Consider the following 22109-nt stretch of genomic DNA (forward strand, 5'->3'; position numbering starts at 1 on the left):
GGCTCATATGGTTTCTCTGTCTGTCTGAGTGTGAGAGAGTCTGCTTTTTTTATCATCTCATCTTAACACTGCCGCATCCAAAATAAGTTAAGAAGTCAGCTCTCTCTCTACATTTTTTTTTTTACATCTATCACTACATACACTTTCATTTATTCAGATCCAGAAACCTTCTCCACACATTTTTTTTAGTCACATCTCAAAATGAGACAGTATCACCATGACGAAAAAGGTGGCTAATTAAAGCTGCAACTGTTAGTCTTACATTGTCCACCTCTGAAATTAGTACTTGTTTGTTTGTTGGTGTGAAGTTATTCACAAAACAAATGATGAAATATCAGTTATAAGGTTTAAAAAAAATAAAAAGGAAAAAAACCCTTCATCGTCTTTCTTATTTGCAACTTTTCTCCAATTTGTGCAGCGCCGGTTCAAAACGTGCTTGTTATCTTATAAAGAGTTCTATATTTAATTCAATCATCCGATCGTCTGCATCTCATTTCCAAGTGACTGCTGTGGCAGGATTTATCTAATATTAAACATTAATAATTCTCTGTCTGTCTGTGGCTCGCACATCTTGAGAGCAGCTCATCTGATCGGCTTCACACCTGACACGTGTGTTGTTGAAGGGTTTGAGGAGAAGAAGTGTTGGGTTAAACAACACTGCTCCTCCTTTGAATAAACAGGCCACCACAGCATTGTAGCGGCGGCCAGGACTTATCATCAGATCTGTCGTTAACGATCATGACAACAGAGTGTTCCCGACGGCACATTTAAAACCACATCAATAACAGCTGATTCTCAAAGTTGAGGTTCAGCGTTTCTGAGTCGAGCTCCACTGAACTCTGAGACAACATGTGAACAGTTTTTTGTGCAGCAGTGGTCCTGCAGTCGGTCTTTATTTGCCGCAGCTTAATAACTGCAAGTCCCTTCTACAGTTTCAGAAAGAAAGCTGCAACCATAGCATCACCCCAGGCCGAACAGGCAGGTTTAGTACGGGCACTGTACAAGTATTCATAATAAAAATGATAATAATAGGCCCTTTTTTATCAGATACCTAATCAGAAAGTACTGGGCAAAGACTCAAAAGGATTGATGTCACACATAGACAGCAATTTAATTTGGCTGCTGTATTGCAGTTTCAGAGTTTTATCTGATTGTACCAAAAATATTGGCAAGTGGGGAAAGATTAATTGAACCTCGGAGTGTTACAGCAGCCATTTCCCTAAACTGGAGAATCAGCATTTATTTTACTGAACTTGACTTAAAACTTGAACTGGGATACATTTCAGGACCAGAGTAATATTTGGTTGAGAAAACAACGGTCTATAATATCTCTGCACCAGCAAGGAAAATATTAGGAACAATTTAAAGACTGGAACAAACTGTTCTAAGCCGTTGTGTTGCTCATACATCAACATCAATAAAACAGAAAATATTTATAAAGGCCAAACAACAATGTTAGATGATGCAGAAGCATCACAAACATTATTTCACCTGATAAAAATAATACATCATGTTAGGGAGAGGATAAAAAGCAGTACCATGGATAAATGTTTGGAGGAGCAGGTCCATGTGTTGTTTTTGTCAAGCTCACAAGAACATATCCAAGCACATCACATTCCTGATAGTGGCTCGTTCCACATCATGGATTCACAAAGTGCATTTTGTTGTAAACCGAATATAAGCATGACGGCGTTTATATGAATAAAAAATAAATCTGTGATGTTCGGGAAAGGTCATGGTCTTAGAACAAAAGAAATACCAATGGGTTCCAGCTCCTGGTTCCAGATACAATATTTAACCAAGGTGAAAATCCTTTCCCAAGCACTAACTCCAAGCTTCGAGTCGTAAACACAACTGTGAAAATGTCATGAACAGATTCCATGGACAACAAAACCCCGACTTGCTGATGCTTGCTGAGGATTTGCTGATTTGTTTGGTATAATAGTAAACTTCATGTATTTCTACAGCTCCTTTCAAAACACAGTTACACGGTGCTTTACAAGAAAAATAAATAATACAGTTCGAAGATCACACAGAATGAGAGCCCAAGTACAAAAATAAATAAAGTTACAGATGAGAAAAGAGTAAAAACAAGATTAAATTAAATATATACCGAATGAAATAGATGGTAAGTCAGAAGTAAGTGAGCACACTGACAAAAATGTGTCTTTTCCAGAGATGTAAAGGAGGATAAGGAGTTTAGAGGACGGGTTTCCTCTGGGACATTGTTCTAAAGCCCTGACAGAAAAGACCTGGTCACCTTTGGTGCTCAGCTCGGTCTTTGATATGGATTGTGGTTAAAGCAGATATAGAAACATTATCTCTGTAGCAATGCAGCTGCGACAAATGTATTTCCCCATGCAAATGTACATCCACAGTGGCTGCAAACTCAACAAGGCTCAACGGAACGTTTTGAATTGGCTTTAACTGGACAAATAATCAGTTTTTCACATATATAGACAAGACTCTTCTCCTTTAAGTAAGTTTTTAATTTTATTCACTTTGGGTTAAATGCTTTAAAGGGTCAGTGTGTATAATTTAGTGGCATCTAGTGGTGCAGTTGCATGTAGCAGCTGATCACCCCTCATCTTCCAAGTCATAAAAACTCTGTAAAAAACATGGTGGCTTCCATAGAGAGGACCCACTCTGATGTAAATATAAAGTATTTAAAAAGGGCCTATTCGAGGGTAAGGACAACAACAATTCATAGAGTTTGGGTGAAACACACTTGTGAATTTCTGCCAATAGATCCCTTTCACCTTAATCGTTTGCACTGAACCTTTAAACTTTGCTTTGCAGTGTTTTAGGATAACGTTCAGAACAGTAGAACACATCTGAAACTGGATTTTCTAAAAGCGTTGTCACTGTCGAGCTGCACCACGTCTGTGTTGGGCTCCACAGAGGCAGGCAGGAACTAGAGATCCTCTTCTCCTGTCTCGGGCTTCTCATCTGACATGCACACATGTGGGTTATCTGTCAAGTGGATGTCATGTCTGCTCTAAACGGCTGACATCTCCGCTCGCCAACTGGATTCCCAATGTTTTTCATCTCGGGCAGATCCCACTGATGCCTCTTGGAGTTGACTGACAGCCACCGTGTCATGAAAAAGAGGATTGGTTAAACTTAGAGGGGGCATGAGGGTCCCCACTTAAACTGTATGATTCTGTGACAATGACAGAGCCACAATGATCTGTGCGGCGGACTGATCCGTCTTCATTAGGAGGAGGAGGAGACGACAGAGTGTGTCAGAAGTGGAGCAAAAATGGAAGAGTCTGGAAAAATAAGAAGAACTCTTCGCTTAAATTCACTCAAAGCTGAAGAACAGAAATCACCGTCCTCTAAATCAAGCCGTCATGTAACTACATTAACAACGCTGCTAACTGAGAGGTGTATTTAACCTTCTGAATCAAACCTTGCTCTAGAAAACAATATTATCTCATTAGTGGCGAAGCAGCCACCGGCACTGATCCCCCGTTGCACCCCCGACCGCCTGAGGACACTATTAAAGGAGCATCTGACCTGTCCACCCACTGACAGCTCAATATATATGTTCCTCACTTTAATAGACCATCTTGCTGAAAAATATGTCGACAAACCTTTTAAAAAAGCCATTTCAGAGGAACTCCAATGGTTCCACCCATTACATTTTATGCTCCAGTCCATTCACATAAACTTGATGCTGAGCCTCGGCTGCTGTTTTTATGGTCCGATATGGGCCGCACTTTATTCGCGGGGAGATGTGAGCCAGAAGGCAGGAAATCACGGAGCGCAGCCGCAAGATGGAGGCAAGCAATTGATAGACTGCATTTTAGAAGCTTATATTTCACTTGATTCAGTCAGTATCCAGCCTCTAGTGAATAACTATCAGGCCATAGCCAAGCATTACTTTAAAAAGAAAAGAGGAAACTACACCCAAGGCTGAGCGGCTGACGAGTTTCTCTCCGACTTCCTTAGCCGACGTCGCCCGACTACAGATGAGCACTCATAAATGTCTGTCAGGATTTAAATTATCAAACTGCATTGAAAAGAGGTTTCAGGGGACAGCTGTTAAAGCAAATGTGTTCAATTTACGATTTGGGGGCTACAAATCTGTAGTAGTAAGTACAGGGAATTAGTGTTTAGAGAGGACATTAAACTTTCCTGACGTGTTCTAAGGCATCTTGAAATAATACTGTGTTCCGGTGTGGAGACAGATGTCAAGCTGCTGGGAAGCTTCACTGGTGTTAATGGCAGCTGAGCGCCGGCAACCGGCCCCCAGAAGGAGAAGAGTGAGTTGAATTTCAGCTGATCAAAATTAATGAGAGCAAGTTGGAGAGTATTGGTCTTTTGATTAGACTTTATATAACTGAAGATAACATCATAGATGAACGATATGTAAAGGCTCTTGCAGGTTCTCCTTATGTGCACGTGTCTAGGGTCTAGTGAGGCAAAGGAAAGGACCTGACATATCTTTCTGTGTGGAGTTTGCATGTTTATTCTGTGTCTACGTGGGATCTCTCCAGCTTCCTCCCAGGGCCTAAATACACACACATAGGGTTAATTGGAGACTCTACATTGCCCATAGCTGTGAATGAGATTGTGGAGGCTTGTTTGTTTAAGTGCGTGACAGAAATTGTGACCCGTCCGCAGGGATTAGCTCCAGCTCCTCTGCAAGCCTCAAAAGAAAAGTTGAAACGATGGATGGATGAAAAAGCTATGATTCATGCTTTTAGAATAACTACGGATCAAATGCAATGGCGAGGTGGAACAGTGGTTGTCCCTGTTATCAGAGGGATCTGGGTTTGAGTCTGATAGCTGCTTAGAGTCTCTCTGGTAAAGATGCTGGATGGATGAAGCAGCTATGATTATAGTTTATTTTTATAATAACAAGGGATCAAATTACATCCCTTACAGAATGAAAAAAAAGTTGCCAGTAACTACAGAGCTCTGGAACATTTTAGCATCTCTTAGCTGCTCTTATAGGGTTTATTTGTGCCAGCAGGCGTCTGCTCCCAGCTACAAACCTCTAAAATAAACTGTATGTTGCTCAGCACCAAAGGGCAGAAGGAAAAAGTTCCCAGTTACTGGAGGTGGTGAGGAAAGTGTTTCCCTCAGGTAAAGGGTTAGTGATTCAGTGATTGTAGGATTTACATTCGAAAGGCACGACTCTGACTTAACACTTATATTGCTCCATGTCTGTGGGATGTTAAAATAGCTGCTGGATAACAAGTTTGCTTTATCAAATGAAAGGGTGATAATGATGCAAGTGTCACAGCTTGTCCCCGAAATTAATTATTCTGGGCTCAACTTCTCTATTAATGACGCTTTCTTTTTATTTAAATATATCTGTGCACTCTATAAACGAACTGACCCATCATAACTCGACTACAGGCGCTTACTTTGAGAGTTTATTTATGTTCTAAGAGCTGATCTGCGATTGATCAACCATCATCTCACCTTGTGAAACTAAGAGGTTGAACTGTGGATAAACTCAGCAGGTGGTCGCTGCTCTTTGAAGCAGCAGTTCAGATTCAGATTTCTCAGACAATCATTTTGGATCCAGTTCCTCTTTTTTCCCCTGCTTCATATGAAAATGCCGATGTTGGACAGGATGTGGTAGATAGAGAAGATTGTGGTTATATGTATGTTATTTAAGTTCAAATACACTTTCCTTGAGATTTCAATGAATTTAAATCCTGTGTTCTCTGACTGTCTCCATTCTGTGGTCCTCACATATCTCTATTGACAGTGTGTGTAAGGAACAAGATTTTGGGCCCTGGTTTCTAATAGTAGCTCGATCAGTCACGTCTGAATAGACCCTGCAGGTAAAGGGTCCGTGTAGAGAAGAGGTGGGACACAGTGACCAGAGTGCATCGGCTAATAGCGTTTTAATTTATCTGCGTTCGTATGCAGATAGCTGTTAATAGGCATGAGCCAAAATGTGTTTGTGTTTTGTGTGGAGAATCGTTCGACTGGTGTGGAACGGTTGAACAGTGTACGACGACTGGAAAACAGTGTCTTGGCTCAGATATCTGATGTCTCTGATATCAGTCCCAACATGTCGGCCGTGGTCAGATGAGAGCTGATGTTACGCTAACACGTCTCAGATTTCTTTAAATTCTGTCTGCCCTTGTTTATATTAGAACCAAAACCTCCCTGGCTATGGAGTGTTTTTACCATATATGTGAACATGTTTACTCTTCTTGTAAAAATTATGAAATGACGCTAAATCTATTGTGTTTAATATAAATGTTAAATCTATATTTTGAATCTAAATGTAACTGTTGAATAGTAAATTTCATTGTTAATGTGGTGAAACTTTGCATGTAGGCAAATTCAAACTGCCAAAATTACCAAAAATAGAATCTCAATCCAGAGCTATCTATCAAAGAACAATATGGAATTCAAATTAAGCACTCGATCAGAAATAGAATATACATTAGTGTTACTTGTAGTCGAATCACCAAAGAGATCAAATTAATTGTATCTGCTCATGAAGAAACTGTATAAAGTGAATGTACAATGCAGGTGATCACAGAGCAGTGAGCTGTGAGCTCATTAATTTAAATTACCCGTCTCACACATGTCCGATTTCCTACATGCGACATCTTTTATCCTGTAGAAGGAAATACTGAAGGTGCCAAACCATTAAGTCATGTGATTAAAAATTTACAAACTGTGTCAGAGTGAACGACGCTTCACTCTCCTTTGCTGTGTATTCCGCGACAATACCAGAAAAAAATATGTTTGAAAGCCGAACAGTGTCACTGTAGATAAACTGTAACGTCACTAATTTCAAACTTAATGTAATGCATCAGCGTGCATCACACAGCCTCGTACACAACACAGTCTGTGGAGCGGTGAATCACCGGCGTTAACTAATAAATCAGATCTGAAATTCCTCAACGCATTCAAATTCTTCAGCCGAGCACAGAAAATCTGAGCCGCGGCCGATTCGAGAGGAGACAGAACCTCCTCACGCTGAGCTGCACCCGAGCATGGGCCATTAACAGCAATACAATTGACTAACTTTAAAGCAGGTTGCTCTAATTGCCGGGTAAGGGCAGGCTTTCAGTTTGTAAGACCCAATTACCGCCATGCTGTTAGCACTTCTCCACTAATTGCATTCATCAGCTCTAATCGTTATCACCAGGCGCTCCTCCGATTTCTATCAAAACCCCAAAAATCCTCATTTCTTTTGAGTTTCGGAATCGCTAGAGGTAACTCATAATGTGGCGAGGGATAATGGGTTTACATCTGAGCTGTAATTGGAGAGGGGATGGAGATAGACGACTGCCGGCATATCTGATTCTGAAAGTGTTGGTTCCTATCTGCGGTGGCGGTGAAACACCGATTTCTACTCTGAGCTGACGTCCCAGTCAGTGTTTGCACTGATCAGATGTGTACTGACTGTTATGTAGGGAAGAGATTAAGAAAAGTGTTGTTTATTCATAAGTTGCACCTTTGGTAAAGTTTTTGTAGAAACATTTTTTACGCGGACGCAAAGGAACAAGCATTTTGGTCATGTATGTAAACATTTATACATACAAATAAAATATATGTTGGAGGTGAAGTTTAAAGTTGTCCTGTGGTAATTGTAAGGTACAACATTTGAAGAGGAAGAGCTTGATACTCAAACTCTCAGGACTCTGGTGGAAGACGAGAACTCAAGGAAAGACACAGACACACACCCCGGGCCTGGCGTCAGGAAAAAGCAACTGGGGGGGGGGGGCTGTTAAAAATTGCAGGAAGGTCTCGAAACGGTAAATAACAGCAACATCAGCCTACTGTCGGAAAATCAAGGAAGAAACGACACTCATATCGAGCTAGAGGAGGCTGTGGAGTGAACCCGTTCTGAAGGGTGATGGGGGACGCCACCAGAGGAACGTCTTTTGATGGTGGAGCTTGCTTGTGTGAAAATAAACATTTTCCTCTCACCCCTACAAGGGAGGTGGTGTGTCTGTGTTGAATCAAGCTCTTGTTCTATAACAAAGGCCTGAGAGTTGGAGTGTTCTCTGCAGTATCTTGGCTGCTGCCCTCTCCTGGTCAGATACTTCAGAGATGGATTCACTCTTCAAGATAGAGGTTCACATCCCCTTCATGCCCCTGTTGCCACGGCGATCACATATACAGGCAGCACATGGTCATCTAGACCCTTTCTTCAGCCCACAATGTCATTAATGTGCAGAACAGATTCCTACAGGTGCCGCTTGAACCCTCACGAAGAGGTGAGCTCATGTAGGTTTGGTCAAAGTTAAAGGAAGAAGTCAGTCTGGGGACAAACCACTATTTGGGGAAATATATTATTTTTTATTTCCAATAACCTTGTCCTTCAAGGGGGCTTGTGAAACTCCTGTTTACGTCTTCCTCTTTCTCATGATTGTGAGAGAGAAAAAAATTGAATCCCTACATGCTAGCGATTTGATAATTTTAATCAGTGTACCTGATGCCTTAGAACGATGAAACAATGGGAAAAGGTTTCATCCTTGATTTTTTTTTCTTCTAATCCTACATTTTTCAGGTGCAAACAAGACAGGTAGTACATGGAACATGTTTGTATTTATTTATGTATTTATTTGACTTATTTTGTTCTATATATGTTAGTTTCCATTTTCATTTATCGTCATATCAACAAGTTGATTTTTAACAATGTGTAATACTGTTTTGTGTGTTTATGTTGATGTAAAATGACCATGTTTCAAATGAATAAATTTATGAATATGCACATATGATAATTGTTCATTGCAATTTCCCTGTAAGGTGAAATTAAACAAATAAAATATAATAACAATGAAAAACGAAGTTGTATGAAACTGTTGTTTTTCCTCTCAAACCTCTGTGTGGTAGTTGAAATATAAAGAGTGCTTTGTTTTTATCACAATGACATTACCCATATGATACAATACCTCGGAGCATGTGAATAAAGTTAAGCTATTGGTATTCCACAGTACCCCCCCCTGTCCCGCTGCTCCCCTCTGTTGGCTGCACCGCCGCAGACACAGAGGAAACAAGCAAGGCCACACGCAGCCACTCCAGGCTCATCTATACAGCTGCCATTCAGATGTGGATAGCAGGGGACATTTGATGGTTTTCTAATCTCAGTAGCTGCCACCGGGAGATGGGGCGAGCTGACCCCTGTCATCCCCCCAGTGCATCTCAAACAGCCCGGCATCTCTATCTCAATCTCCCTCTCCTCTCGCTATCTCCCTCCACCACAGTGTCGTCCACCTGCTCTCCAAATGTCAGGGCGAGTGCTCTGCAGCAGCATCCTTGGGCTGGGGGGGGTGACCTGCTCTGTCGCAGTTCTGTATAATGTCATGCTATCCCTGGGCAAGGGGTCCACGCTGACCTGCCGTGTGAAGTGGGCCGGCTGATGTGCTCTATCACACAACAAGAGAGACCCAGATACAATATGTATGGCATTAGAGGCCGCTCCTCGTGGGCCAGTAAACCTGAGGAACACGTGTAGTGGAGCTGCTGATGGAAAACAATGAGGCAGAACATGCACGGAGTGTGAGTCCAGTTGGTTCGGAGCAAAATGTGATGTCATTTGAATTGTCGTGCGACTGACAACAGAGGCGTTAACGGACCTGTGATACGAAGCCTGTGAAAGCCAACGGTCTGTTCCCAATCAGGGACTTGAGGTTATTTTCTGATTCGTGCTTATTAAAGTTTATTTATTTATTTTATTTCAGAGTGAAACAAAATAGGGAGTTACAATATGTTTTCCTTTTCCTTGACCACTTATCAAACAATATTTAATTTCTGGTACTTTTCTGTACCTCTTTCATGCACTCTGTATTTCCTTCTGTTTTTTGGTCTTAGTTTATATAATTATTTATCTATATCACCTATTTTCCCGTCCAATATTTCCCTTTTTTGTCACCACTTTTCTATTCTTCCTCATGCTGATGTAATAAGGAGGTGGCTGTGTCCCTGCATGTCTTGAGCATGGATGTATTCAGTGAGCTGGCAATGGCATCGACACTCAATCTGCTGTGGCTCGAAGTGCTGGAACAAAAACTAAAACAGAAAATACACAAAAAGAGGCGTTTGTAAGATATGGTCATTATTATCTTTCATGAAACTTTAATGTTTGAATGTTTTTCATTTGTCTTATGTTTGTTATTTCATTCTCAGTGCCTGAGAAAGCATTATTTTATCTGCACTATATTGTCAGAATGTAAAGTTTAAAGGCGGACTGGGAATTAATATGCAGCAGAAACATAAATCTACAGACTCAGGAAGCCCCAAAACTTTTTGGCTTATTAACTGAGAGTGCAAGTTTATTCAAGTGAGTGGGGGCCATCTTTGAGATATCTATCTGTCTTTCATCTGCAGTCTTGGCAGGTCACTATTAAAAAATTCCTACAGTGACTTAACAAACTTAACACATAATTACCCTCATAATGTTGGCAGTGAGTAAGTTGGAGATATTAATACCAAAGATATTTGATTAATAGCAAGTCCAAACCTCTATTTGTCTTCATTATTTCTCTCCATTTTAATTATTCAACACACACATTCGATTTTCCATGTTACTTTCCCGTTATTTTGATAGTCTTGAGGCTCCATAGAAAATATGAATGAGGAGAAAAGTAGAAGAGAATCATAGTAATACATTTTTTATATTTCTTTACTATTGAACAAAGTTAAATTCCATTGTTCAGAACAAAGTAACTCAATCTACTTCAGAGCTGTTCAAAGTTGGACAGATAATATTTATAGTTGACTAATCATATTATTCTAATTGACAAGCACCCATACTCCCAGCATCCTCGCAAAGCCGAAAGATAATTGAAACTGGTAATGCCGTCTGATCTTTGAGAGATTTGCCCAGTGACCAGTGACTCCCTAAACTCCACTGGTCAACTAACAGTGTCCCTCAGCATGAAAAGCTCCTGACCTGATTCAGTCGTTTATTCTTTCCTCCATTTTGCCATAGGGAAACATTTCTAATTCCCATAGTCAGTATATTTTCTTCTGCAATGTTTTGTAATGTTACACATCCTAAAATATCCTTTCCAAAAATTAACCTGACTGTGACAGCAGGGAGGGGGGGGGGGGGGTTTCTTTTGGATTCTGCCATTAATTTGTGCTCTGGAGAATCCTAATGTGAAACACTGGAGACAAAGAGTCAAATAAAAAATAAAAAAAAAGGTAGAGCCAATTTACATAGAATAGAAAAAAATCCCCTGAAGCATGAAAATCAGCTTGAGAATGAGCCATTAGAGTGCATCACACAGTTTTTAGAAAGTCTCCACCATAAGCAAATATGGAAATATTCCCCCTGAATTCAAATGAGAGCCACTGCACAGTTTCATCTTATTAATAAGGCAGCATGGCCCCTCGTGTGTGTGTGAATATAGAACAGGACCTTGATTTAAACCCTGTGCTGACTGAATTTGTGAGCTATCCACGAGCCGTGCGGCTAAATACCTTATATTTAAAAAAGTAACCGAGTTTATGACCTGTAAATGGCACGGCTCAGAGCAATTCTATATCAAGAGGACCGCTGCTGCTGCTGCTGCTGCTGCTGCTGCTGCTGCCACGTTGCGTCACACAACCTCAGTGGGAGTCGGGTTTTTCATGCCTGTTTTCCTCTCGACCACGTTTGCCCTCGCAGACGCTGACCAACAAACCGCACAGAGCTTGATTGCTGTTCTGTTTTTTTGTTGCTTCTTTTTAAATGAGACAAAGTGAGTTACTGCGGAGAAAACAAAAGTGTCCGAGTGTGTGAAGAGCTGAGTAATGAGGCTCGGATCTGACCCGGTCACGTCATCAGTCCAAATCCTGTCGCCGGCTCCACGACAAATCGCCCAGCCAAAAGGTTTCCCTGTAATCACGCTCTCCCTCTCCACTCTCCTCCCGCACCCCCACTCTCCCTCTCCACTCTTTCATGACTAGCTAATGAATGTAGATGGTGCTCCGGGGGATGCGGTGGTCTTATTGCAGGAGGTTATGTGTGCGTGCCGCGAGCCCGCCGAGCTCCAGCCGGGCTCCGGTGAAAGGTTCAATTGCTCCGGTGAAGCCCCCACCTCAATAAACAGAAGGGCTAAAGAGGTTTGTTTATTGGGTCCACCTTGGCTTGACCTCCGTAGCTCAGGGACAGGCTGCGTGATTACCTAAGTGTCAGTGCAGCCCGGGGAGAACGAGGCCCGGCTACTTCTGCTAGCCCCCTCTCTCTCTCTCCCACCCTCGCCCCTAATAAATCACTGGAATAAGCGCACAAACCACAGGAGTGGGACAAATGCAAAAGCAAAGAGAGAGTGATGTTAGCCGGAAGATTAGAAGGTTTATCCGACATGTTTGCAGTCAAACAAGTGGGATTTACTCCTCTACTGTCAGTCTACAGTGCAACCATCAAATACATTCAGTAAATATTAAATGTATTGATTAAATCAGAAGGTGGAAATTAAACCAGGAGATTCTCTTTGAAGGATGTAGAGTGTAGAAAATGCCAAACATGAACAAAAGTATGAATTACACTCATTTGATTGCTGGAGTTTCCAAAATCAATTCTTATGCAAACACTCGAACCTCAGCCAAGGCCCATAAGTCCCTTATGAAAACACATTTACATTCACTAGATCTTTATTTCTATTTGGATATGCACCACATCACATACACTCATACATATTTTTGGTCAGGATCCATGCATTATTCTCTGAGAAATCAAGGAAAATATTGACAAACTTCATATTTTGCAAAGCTTCAACATTCACAAAATGTAATGGTTCTTTCCTGATCCAAATCACATCTTTCCAACAACTTTCACTGTGATCATCCAGAAGTTTTTGCATAATCCTTCTAACTAACCCAGTCCCAATTCCATAAAATACCAACTTCACAGAATAATATAAACCAATGTATAATATATGTCGTGAGCAGCTCCTCAGTTTCTTTGTGCAGTGTAATGTTGGACACACAAACACCAGCAAACAGACACTTTATTCTGCATCCTGACTGTTTTGAGTTTTATTTAAGTGAATTTGGGAAAAATAGAAATAAAATAAAAGAGTTTGCTTTTAACAATATATTATAATTATCTCTGGTGAAGTCAGCTCACACTTAGAAAGAGTTAACTGCTTCCTCCACCTCTGACTTGAATGGAAACGTGCACTGACCCTTCCTGTTCGTCACAATGTGAATCCTCTCCCGTGCGATTCTGTCTCGCCATGGTTGTGGGGTTTTATGCTCTATCAAAGTCTTTTGCTGGTCGTATTTATTCTTTTTTGTTTTCGTCCAACATGGAGATGCCTCTCTCCAACCATCCTGTGCGGTTTCTCCTCCAGAGGAATAAGGCTCATTATTTCAATGTGAAGTCACAGTTTCTGCCGTGACGCCCAGGGATCAGGCCATCTCTCCATTGAGGGAAATCACTTTGAAAGGTCTTGTTCTCTGCCACACACACACACACATGAAGATGCATGCACACACTTGCTGTACTGGTATTACTTCCTTCCCCGTGATGCTTGACTTGCACGACTGTTAAATTGTTGCATTCCCATGTGCACGAAACAAAGGCTTACAGTGCATCATTACCTTGCCGCTGAGCAGAGGGAGCCAGAAAACTCAGCAATTATTTCAGTTTCTCTTTAAGGAGCCAGTGGGGTGAATGTGGCTACACAGTGGTGACACTGGGATTGATGAACCAGTGTTTTCAGGATCAAGTCGGTGAAAAAACTTGACCACACACTTGGGAAGTCAGAGAAACTTGCATGATCAAATGTGAAATTCACAGAGGCAGTCTGCTGGCCTCATCTACTGGTGGAACTTGTTTGTGTAATGTTTTGTACTAAAAATCATAATTAAGGGGGAAAAAAACATTATTTTCAATTGATTCTAAACTCAAGTTGGCAACATTTGGTTGGTGACTTTTCCCGGGCAGCTCACTCTCTTTGGCTTTTGCAGGTTTCTGCTCACTCGCCCAATCACTGTTCCTTTCATACCACAGAAGTTTTTCCAAATATAAAACGTACATATCAAACTCTTGATTTGAAATTGGGGAGATTTCCGTTGGTGACATTAAGATTATGTCTGCGAACACCTCACATTACCGGATCAGATAATCTGCTCACATCAGCCTTTAACCGCTAACACGCCCATAAACTGTCTTGAAGGTTAAACTAGACTGAAAACCAGGCCGATTATCCTCCAGCGTCAATCCATCCTCAACATCCTACACGTGATGTTGTCCTTCTTTATTGTTCAATGGAAAAACGGCTGTTAAAATGTCTCATGCTATTTTCAGAGGCATAAAGAGCTAAAGAGCTGATCTTTCCATCTCTCAAAGCAGTTGACAGGAGACAGTGTGTCTGACTACAGTGAGCGTCTGAGAGGTTGATGGTTCAAATCCCTGGAAAATCAACAAGCAGAAAATAGAAAGAGCAGAGAAATTGAAGGAGCTATGCACTGTCCTCCTCAACTGTGTCTGTTTAAGTCTGTTCAGCAAGACACACAGTGAAGAATAAAGCCAGACAATCTGTAATCATGTATTTGTTCGCTTTTCTTTAAAAAAGACATTGTTGGCCATGACATTTCTTCCTGCTTGTGCATTTCAGTCTGCTGCTGCTGCCTCCTGCACAAAAGCTCAAATAAAAACATTAAAAACTATTTCCTCTATTAGCTTTTTTGACTTTTCATGGGTAATGAATATAACAGAGAAAAGAAGTTGACATCAGAACTTCTTGTTAATCCTCAGTTTCTACAGTAAGGGGTGCTGATCCGCCAAAAGCAGCAGATATTGAATATTTGTGTGTTTTTGAATGCTTAGTTTTTCGTCCCTGAAAAACAAAACAAACACATGCATTGTGTTGTACCTATGTGACTTCTGTGTGACGATGCACTGGTCAGTTCTCCCCAGAGAGACACCATACAGATGGTCAGCAGCAGCGCCCTTCTGCACATGCTCTGCAGGTCCCTCTTCCGCATTCTGGAAGAAAGAAAACAAAACAGTCAAGACACACAAAAATAATCAGCCATTTTTGCATTACATAAAATGATGAGCAGGCTGGCTCATTCGGGCGGAGGCCAGCAAGCTCACAGAGCTGTGACTTGGTCAATATTAGTAACTCCTAGAATCGCAGAAGCAAAAATCCACAGAGCTTTAACTGGACGCTCTGCCTGTGTTTGGGAGTAATCTGCCAAAACCAGTTATTTTAGTGGTTTTATATAAAGATAGACGACTTGACTTGCGATCTGCAAATGTGTGCAACTGAACAATAGCATGTCAACTCTGCATTTTTTACATTTGAGGAAACAGGTGGAGAAAGAAAAAGCTCCGGTAGCGTATTATCTTTGCACCACCTCCTCCTCCCGACCTCCATTCTCAGAGTTTAACTGCTCCACAAGGAGAAATGGGAGCAATGGTTTACACAAAGTAATGAGACTGGTACCAGTAGGGCCATTGCTTTGGTCTTAACTGAGTTAGCATCCAAACTAACAAGTCCGTGACGATGGCTGTCAGTTTGAAAGCTCCTTAGTTTTGAGGGCTTCCCTACTTCCCCTCCTCTTATTTACTCAATGACATAATGAAAAAAATCCCAATAACAAAATGCCTGATGGGGGGGGGACAGTACAGAGAGGTTCAGGGATCTGACACAACTGTGTATTTTCATGTTCATGAATGGTTAGCTTGTTAGCCTTTAGCTCAACAACTTAGTTTCACTGACACTTACAACATTTCAATAACGTAACATAGAACATAACACAATATCATATTTCATGTGACTTGACCATATACTGCTTATGAAGATGGACGACATGACAGCTCCCGTAAAGTGAAACCAAAATGTCTCAATTGGCTGGCTGAAGTATAGATCAAACAAATGTAACTTGGTTCTGGTCACACAGATTTTTGTTCAGGTCCTTCTTCCAGTAAGTTTGGTTTTAATGAGTTAATTGATGCTATAAATATGGGGTGAACGTCATGATTGATATGTGTATTGGTGGAACCTTGCTTCAGCAGCTCCAACCCCCCCTCATTACTACACAGACTCCAAATCCACAAGGGGGAAGCACTCGCAACCCACATATTTCAGCTTAATTTCTGGACAGTCATGTGAGAAAGTGGAGAGGTTTCCTCCATTATTATACATGATATATGGTTTGGACCCTCACTGCACCCTACAGGCCTCTTTATGCACAACCTCATCCACAGATCCACACTGTGTGAGCTTTCTTTACCAACATAAATTAAACAGGTGATTTACTGCATGCTGAGTCAGCAAAGCGTTATATCACATTCATGTGTAATTATGATGGCATGCACTGTGTGTGTTGTGCAGGCATCTGGCTGCATCCTCACATACACACTACACACTGCAATTTATAATACCAATTTAGATTTGGAGACAGAACAAATGAAGTCTGTTTACGCTCTCTGTCTCCCCTCGCCCACTTGCTGTCATGGCACTACCTGGGAGGTGAGTAATGCCGTTTGTGTGGTCTGTCTTAATAGGCGCCGCTCAGTAATCTTCTTGTACTTTCAGAGGGTTGTTGTTCGGTAATTCTCTCCATCACCATCTGAGGGGCCCGTGGAGAGCGGAACAAGCAATGCAATCAGTGGCTCATCTCACTGCCAACGGCACTGGCCTCCTCTCTGGTGTGGAAGCAGTCACAAATCACAGCTCGGCTTTGAACTCTGTTCCAGTGCCGCCACTCAAATTAGTAAAAATGCTTGGTTTCATGCACAGAGATCAACTCTTGCTTATCTGGCAGAGGCTTACATGTGAGGGAAATGTTTTGCTGCGCCTGCCTTTGTACTGACAGCCAGAGCTGGGCGAGATCTTAGCGGGAGGCTCTCGCTCCGCAGTCTCAGACAGCTGACACAATCAGAATGTTTTGGGAACACAGACTGAAGACAAATAGGCACAGTGTCTGTAACATCACCCACCGATTTTTTAAGGGACTATTTGAAGCCTGCAGTTCACATTTAGAGCATCTGCACTTCTTCCCACTGTGCAAAGATGAAGCTACAGTAGCCTGGATATGTGTGCTGCCATCTGTGATATGTGGAGAGCCTCGTCACAGCCGTGGTATCGAGGTCCCACTGATAAACACGCTCAGCCAATCGCAGGTCAATGAATTATGTTTCACCTCATTTACAATGGCATCAAATAAACAAATTAAATCAATCAGGATCATAAACACTTGATAAAACTACCTGAAATAACAGAAACCCTAAAAAAAGACATGTGAAGTTTTATGTCCTATTTGCTAACATGGAGGAGGGATTTAGGACCTATACCGCAGCCAGCCATTAGGTGGCAGTTTTGACCTCAGTTTTAGGAAACTGGCATGTCATCCATCTTTATATACAGTCTAGGATTCCAAGAAGAACTTCCAAGCAACATTTTGAGAGTTCTGAAATGTTGACACTTTAACAATCATGATGTCAAATAATTGACTTAATACTCATTGAGAGAAGTTGGGAATTCCAACAAAAGTCAAAAGGCTTTTTCATGTCAGTTCTACCCTTGTAAGTTTTTAACCACTGGGGAAGTGTTCAGTATCTGATGCCAACACACATGTAGAAGCCCATGCATGGTTAGATATAAAGTTTCCTGCTTGAAAACATGGTTGTACACACTGCAAGTTTCAAATAAAAAAAATAACTGGAATACATTGGATAATAGAGTGAATGCAACACACTACAAGGTAGCTTTAACATATTGGGGCCCTTTAATGGACTCAATCTTAACCTTCTTCAAATAGGCTTCAACTCTTGGTTACCCACAGGTCTTGTTTGAATTTGTCTGACTTCTGCAGGATATTAAGTCACAGAAGAGCATCAGTAGCAGCAGCATCCAGTGTAACGGAGGAGGTTGATTTGATCTTTTAGTTTGTTCATCAGGGACAGGCCGGTGAAAATAACACCCACAGAGCCAGATAACTCATTTTCACCTGCTCTCCCTGCAGCTTGGTTCAATAAGCCACAAACACCGCCCATAACACCCAATCAGAGGAACCGCTTGCATGATTAAAGAAATATTTTCACTTTTGAGAAGCAGAGACCAAGCTGTGTTGCTAATTCAGTATTTATAATGCAAGTCCTCAATGGTTCCATCTCGCTTTCAGTTTAGTTTGATCCACTTCTGTTCATCTTATAAACCCACATTAAATATTTCAGCCCTGGTTCACCGTCTTATCTTTACTTATTTGCAGTTACTGATAGTAAGACGAGAGAAAACTAGTAAATCTCTCTGACAGCCAAACTCGAGAGAAATAATTGGACTTTGAGTGCACGTTGCCCTGCTCGTTGAAAATGAAATGTCAAGCAGTTCGTCTGTGAGTGTTTATAGCTTTGTGGTTCGGACAGCAGGAAGCCTGGTTTTATTCTAAACTAGATTTAAATGTACTCTAGCATCCAATTTGCATCTTGTGTTCAGGTGGCTTGTTGGAGCTGGTTAGCAGGAAATTATTCCACCTGATGGATGTGACACCGAGAGCAGGTGGCTCATCACGAAATGGCGCGATCAGAGCAAACCCACTTAGGCAGAGGTTAAGTCGGATTTTTCCATGCAGGAGGAAAACATACACATCAGTTTGGGTATAACAGATATTCTCCAACCTGTGAACCACTTGTGTACGCTCATAAATTAACATCAAGATGATTTATTACACAGATACAACCGATATAACTGTGCATGTAAGGTCTGGGCTGTTTATAAGGATGGACAACGGTTCCTCCTGAGCCAAAATATCCTGGATTTGGGTGCAAACATCTTGAGCTTCTGATGCCATTTGGACCAGAGTCTGTGCTGGGGTGATAGTTTATTAAAAGATGTAATAACATGTGCTCTGACTTTTTAGTTTGGTCTCCGTCCCATTTGCTAACATGGAGGAGGCAGAGTTAATGACTTGTGAATACTGCAGCCGGCCCCCAGGCAACTTGGACTGCTAATCTGTTAATGGCCTGATGTTGTGTAACTGTGTCTGCATATCAACCCTGCATCAAACAAATTATGTTTATACATCGACAATTTGTACGATAAATAATCTGTATTTTTTTACACTTTTCTATATTTAACAAAAATCGTGACCTTTTTCTAAATTCCGTGTTCTGAAAACCTGTACTTCACATTTGGCAGCTCTGACCCTCACAGACACCTCCCTCCGGCGTTTAAAAAGAACTTGAAAACTAAATTCTGTCTTCCAGGAGACTTGGCTGACCGCACTGTGAACACCACAAGAGCTAAATGAAGTATGAACACGACAAATTACTTCACTGAGCTGCTTCCCAAGAAACAGGTGCTGCTTAGATGTCGGCTTGGACTCGTGCAAACATTTTCAAACCCGTTTGATATGAAGCCAAACACCAGACCAGACTGGTATTTCATAGAGGCCCATGAGAGGGAAGCGACTCCAGTCTGTGCGCTGGTTTGCCAACAACAAATAAACACTCAATAAAAAAGCTGAGTGTGAAGCGGCATCGCAATGAGCCGGATGGCTGAGTGACACATATGGTGTTTTCAATTCTCACAACACTGATTCAAGTCTGTCAGGTTTAAATCCAAAATGTTGTTATATTGGTGCAGGAGTCTGCGATGGAGTGCAAAACATGAAATATCAAATAACACAACTGCAAATAATTGGGAATTGCCTGTTTTCCTATGTCCCATTGTACTTTCTTATTATCCCATAGTGTTTTCTGATTGGTCGCTGTGGTTTTGCACTTCAGGGCCACCGCCTGTCATGTCTCCTCTCGTCATCACCACAAAAGACACGTGAAACAAACCAAGAATTAAGTCATTGGTTGATATTAGTAGCTTTTCCACAATAAAGCATAATTTCACAGATGGAATTAATGACTCACTCCTGTTGTTATGCACATTTCTCAAAAGGTCAAGTGTTGGACTGGTTCCACGACCTTGTTATGAACACATGATGGTTTATAAAATTAATTACCGGTTAGAGTCAAAGAAATGCACTTAACATCAGGAGATGTGTTCCTAACAAGAGCAGACATGCTGGGAGATGTGCAGCATATAAACACTGTGGGTAGATCAGACAGTATGTTCTCTTTACATTGAATGGGTCACTGCTTTATTATGTCAAATACACTCTTTCATTTCAGTGTGTGAGCGCTAACTCATAGACCCCTGGGCCTTGCTTTTCTGTATTTGTATACATCATATCCCCTCCAGTCATTGCATCTGCATACAAACCACAAGCATACTGACATTAAACAGTTTGACACCATTCTGGAGTGTTGGGAAACTGCTGTTCGTATACTGGCTGAATTAGTGGAGAAGCCATGATCGCTGCAGAGAAAATGACAACATCAACGTAAAATTACAAATATAAGAGTCTCAGTGATGATCTGCTGTTCTCTGGCTACTAAACCAGAGGTTTCTCATTTACTGGTGAAATGAACGCTGACAGCGGACTTTATGGTCATAAAAGCTGTGTCCCTGCACTCCCTGAAAGCCGAACTAAAAGAAGACAATCTGGTCTATGGAGGATTTGAGAATGGGATCAATCCAGGGGCATACTTCCCACTGCACCACCCTTTCAAAGTCCCTCTCTGTCAGAACCTGGGACTGTTGGAACAATAATTTATTCTGTTAAAGAACGGTGTTCCGCACCAAGAGTCCAGCCACACTCTCAAATTCTAAGAATGGAGAAGATGGCCTGACATGTACATTTTTATTCTTTGTTCTTTTTTTCCTTCGGTCTTCAAATAATAATGATGAAGGTGAGCAGCAGTAGACATGCGGTTGGAAAGGGCTTGTGAGGACAGCATGGGAGGAAACGCAGGCCACTTAAATCCTTCGATGAATGGATCGAGGCAGTGGCCATTACCATAAAGTGATGGAATTTGCCCCATGTGTGTGTTTTTCTACAAACAAATCCCAAAGAAATCCTGCAGATAACTGCAAACAAGAAACACATTTCTACAACACACATCTCGACTGCCATGGCGAGTGACACACGAGCACCGTGCAGCCGGGCGGTGACAGTTTTAGCCGAGCAGGACTGATTAACTGACAAGATTATAACTTCTCAGGGAATTCTGCATAGCCTGTAATCAAACACCCAATTAACACTGCAGCGTATGTCCCTGTTGGCAGTCAGTTGCATGATACTATAAGTATGTAAATATAACAGCATCACATGGAGAAGGCGAAACATATTAGAAAATCGAAATCCAAAGCATGTTTTACCTCATTTAAGCTGTCAGTGCAGAGAAAATCTCAAATAAATTCAGTTAAACTGAGATAAGGTTGGTTTGGACATATTAGTAAGGCAATAATTATAGCCTTATTCTTTTCTGCCTTTCTTTTAACTGAACCTATGCAGTGTAATGGACCTACTGTCAGCTTTTCACTGTTAGGACCATCAAGTAAAGTGCTGTGTATAGTGGTACTGCTGCAAAGCATTTCAAAAACCGTAAGTCATTTTAGACCTTTGGTTTCATTTCATTTTATTGTGGTACTGAACCATTTAGTCTGGAGCCCTGGTACATAAGACCATTATTTCCACTAGAATCCTATTGTTCTAGGTACAATGGGAAACATGTGGTTATGGTTGTGATGGACACTAGGGACAACACTGACCTATCGGTTTCACACCATCAAACTGTGTGCGAGTGAAAACCCTGTATGTGTGTCGGCCAATCCTCCTAATGCAGACCTTTTTGCTCTCCATCATTTAAGGATAACATGGGTAAGAGCAGTTCTCTCTTCTAAAGATGGGAAACACAACATAATTACCTTCAACAGGGACGTTATGTACACAATGTTAAAGAATGATTATGCAAAAACTACTCTACAGATTGTCATGAAACTTGGTGAAAAGGCTACAGTATGGGTTGAGGAAGAACCCATCAAATTTCGGTGGAGATGTGGATCATCTACTTTCTTAAAATTGACTGTTTTTTTTTTGTTATTTCTAAGAGAGTAAAAAACAATCAGGCATGTTTACAATAATACAACAATAATATAAAATATCATACAGGGTAAGTAGCATACAGCTGCTAACATATGTTGAACAAGTGAGGATGGATAACTGGTGTGAGCCGATATGCAAAGTCCAGGTTTCTGAATCAGAAGCGGTGAGAGAAAAATTATATCGGAACATCTGTACTAAGTGTGATCAAATGTAAGGAAAGTGTGCAGCACACT

At 41.3% G+C, this 22109-nt stretch overlaps 1 protein-coding gene across 1 annotated transcript in view; it reads right to left on the reverse strand.

The window, feature by feature from the left end:
- tafa3a (TAFA chemokine like family member 3a) overlaps positions 1 to 14913 on the reverse strand; it is a 28385-nt gene extending 13472 nt beyond the window's left edge. Inside the window, exon 1 of the mRNA XM_061070491.1 lies at positions 14802 to 14913. Coding sequence (XP_060926474.1) covers positions 14802 to 14913 — 112 coding nt within the window. The remainder of the gene's footprint in view (positions 1 to 14801) is intronic.
- Positions 14914 to 22109: the final 7196 nt, after the last annotated feature.

Source organism: Limanda limanda, chromosome 4 (genome assembly GCF_963576545.1).
Source record: "Limanda limanda chromosome 4, fLimLim1.1, whole genome shotgun sequence".
NCBI classification, from domain to species: domain Eukaryota; kingdom Metazoa; phylum Chordata; class Actinopteri; order Pleuronectiformes; family Pleuronectidae; genus Limanda; species Limanda limanda.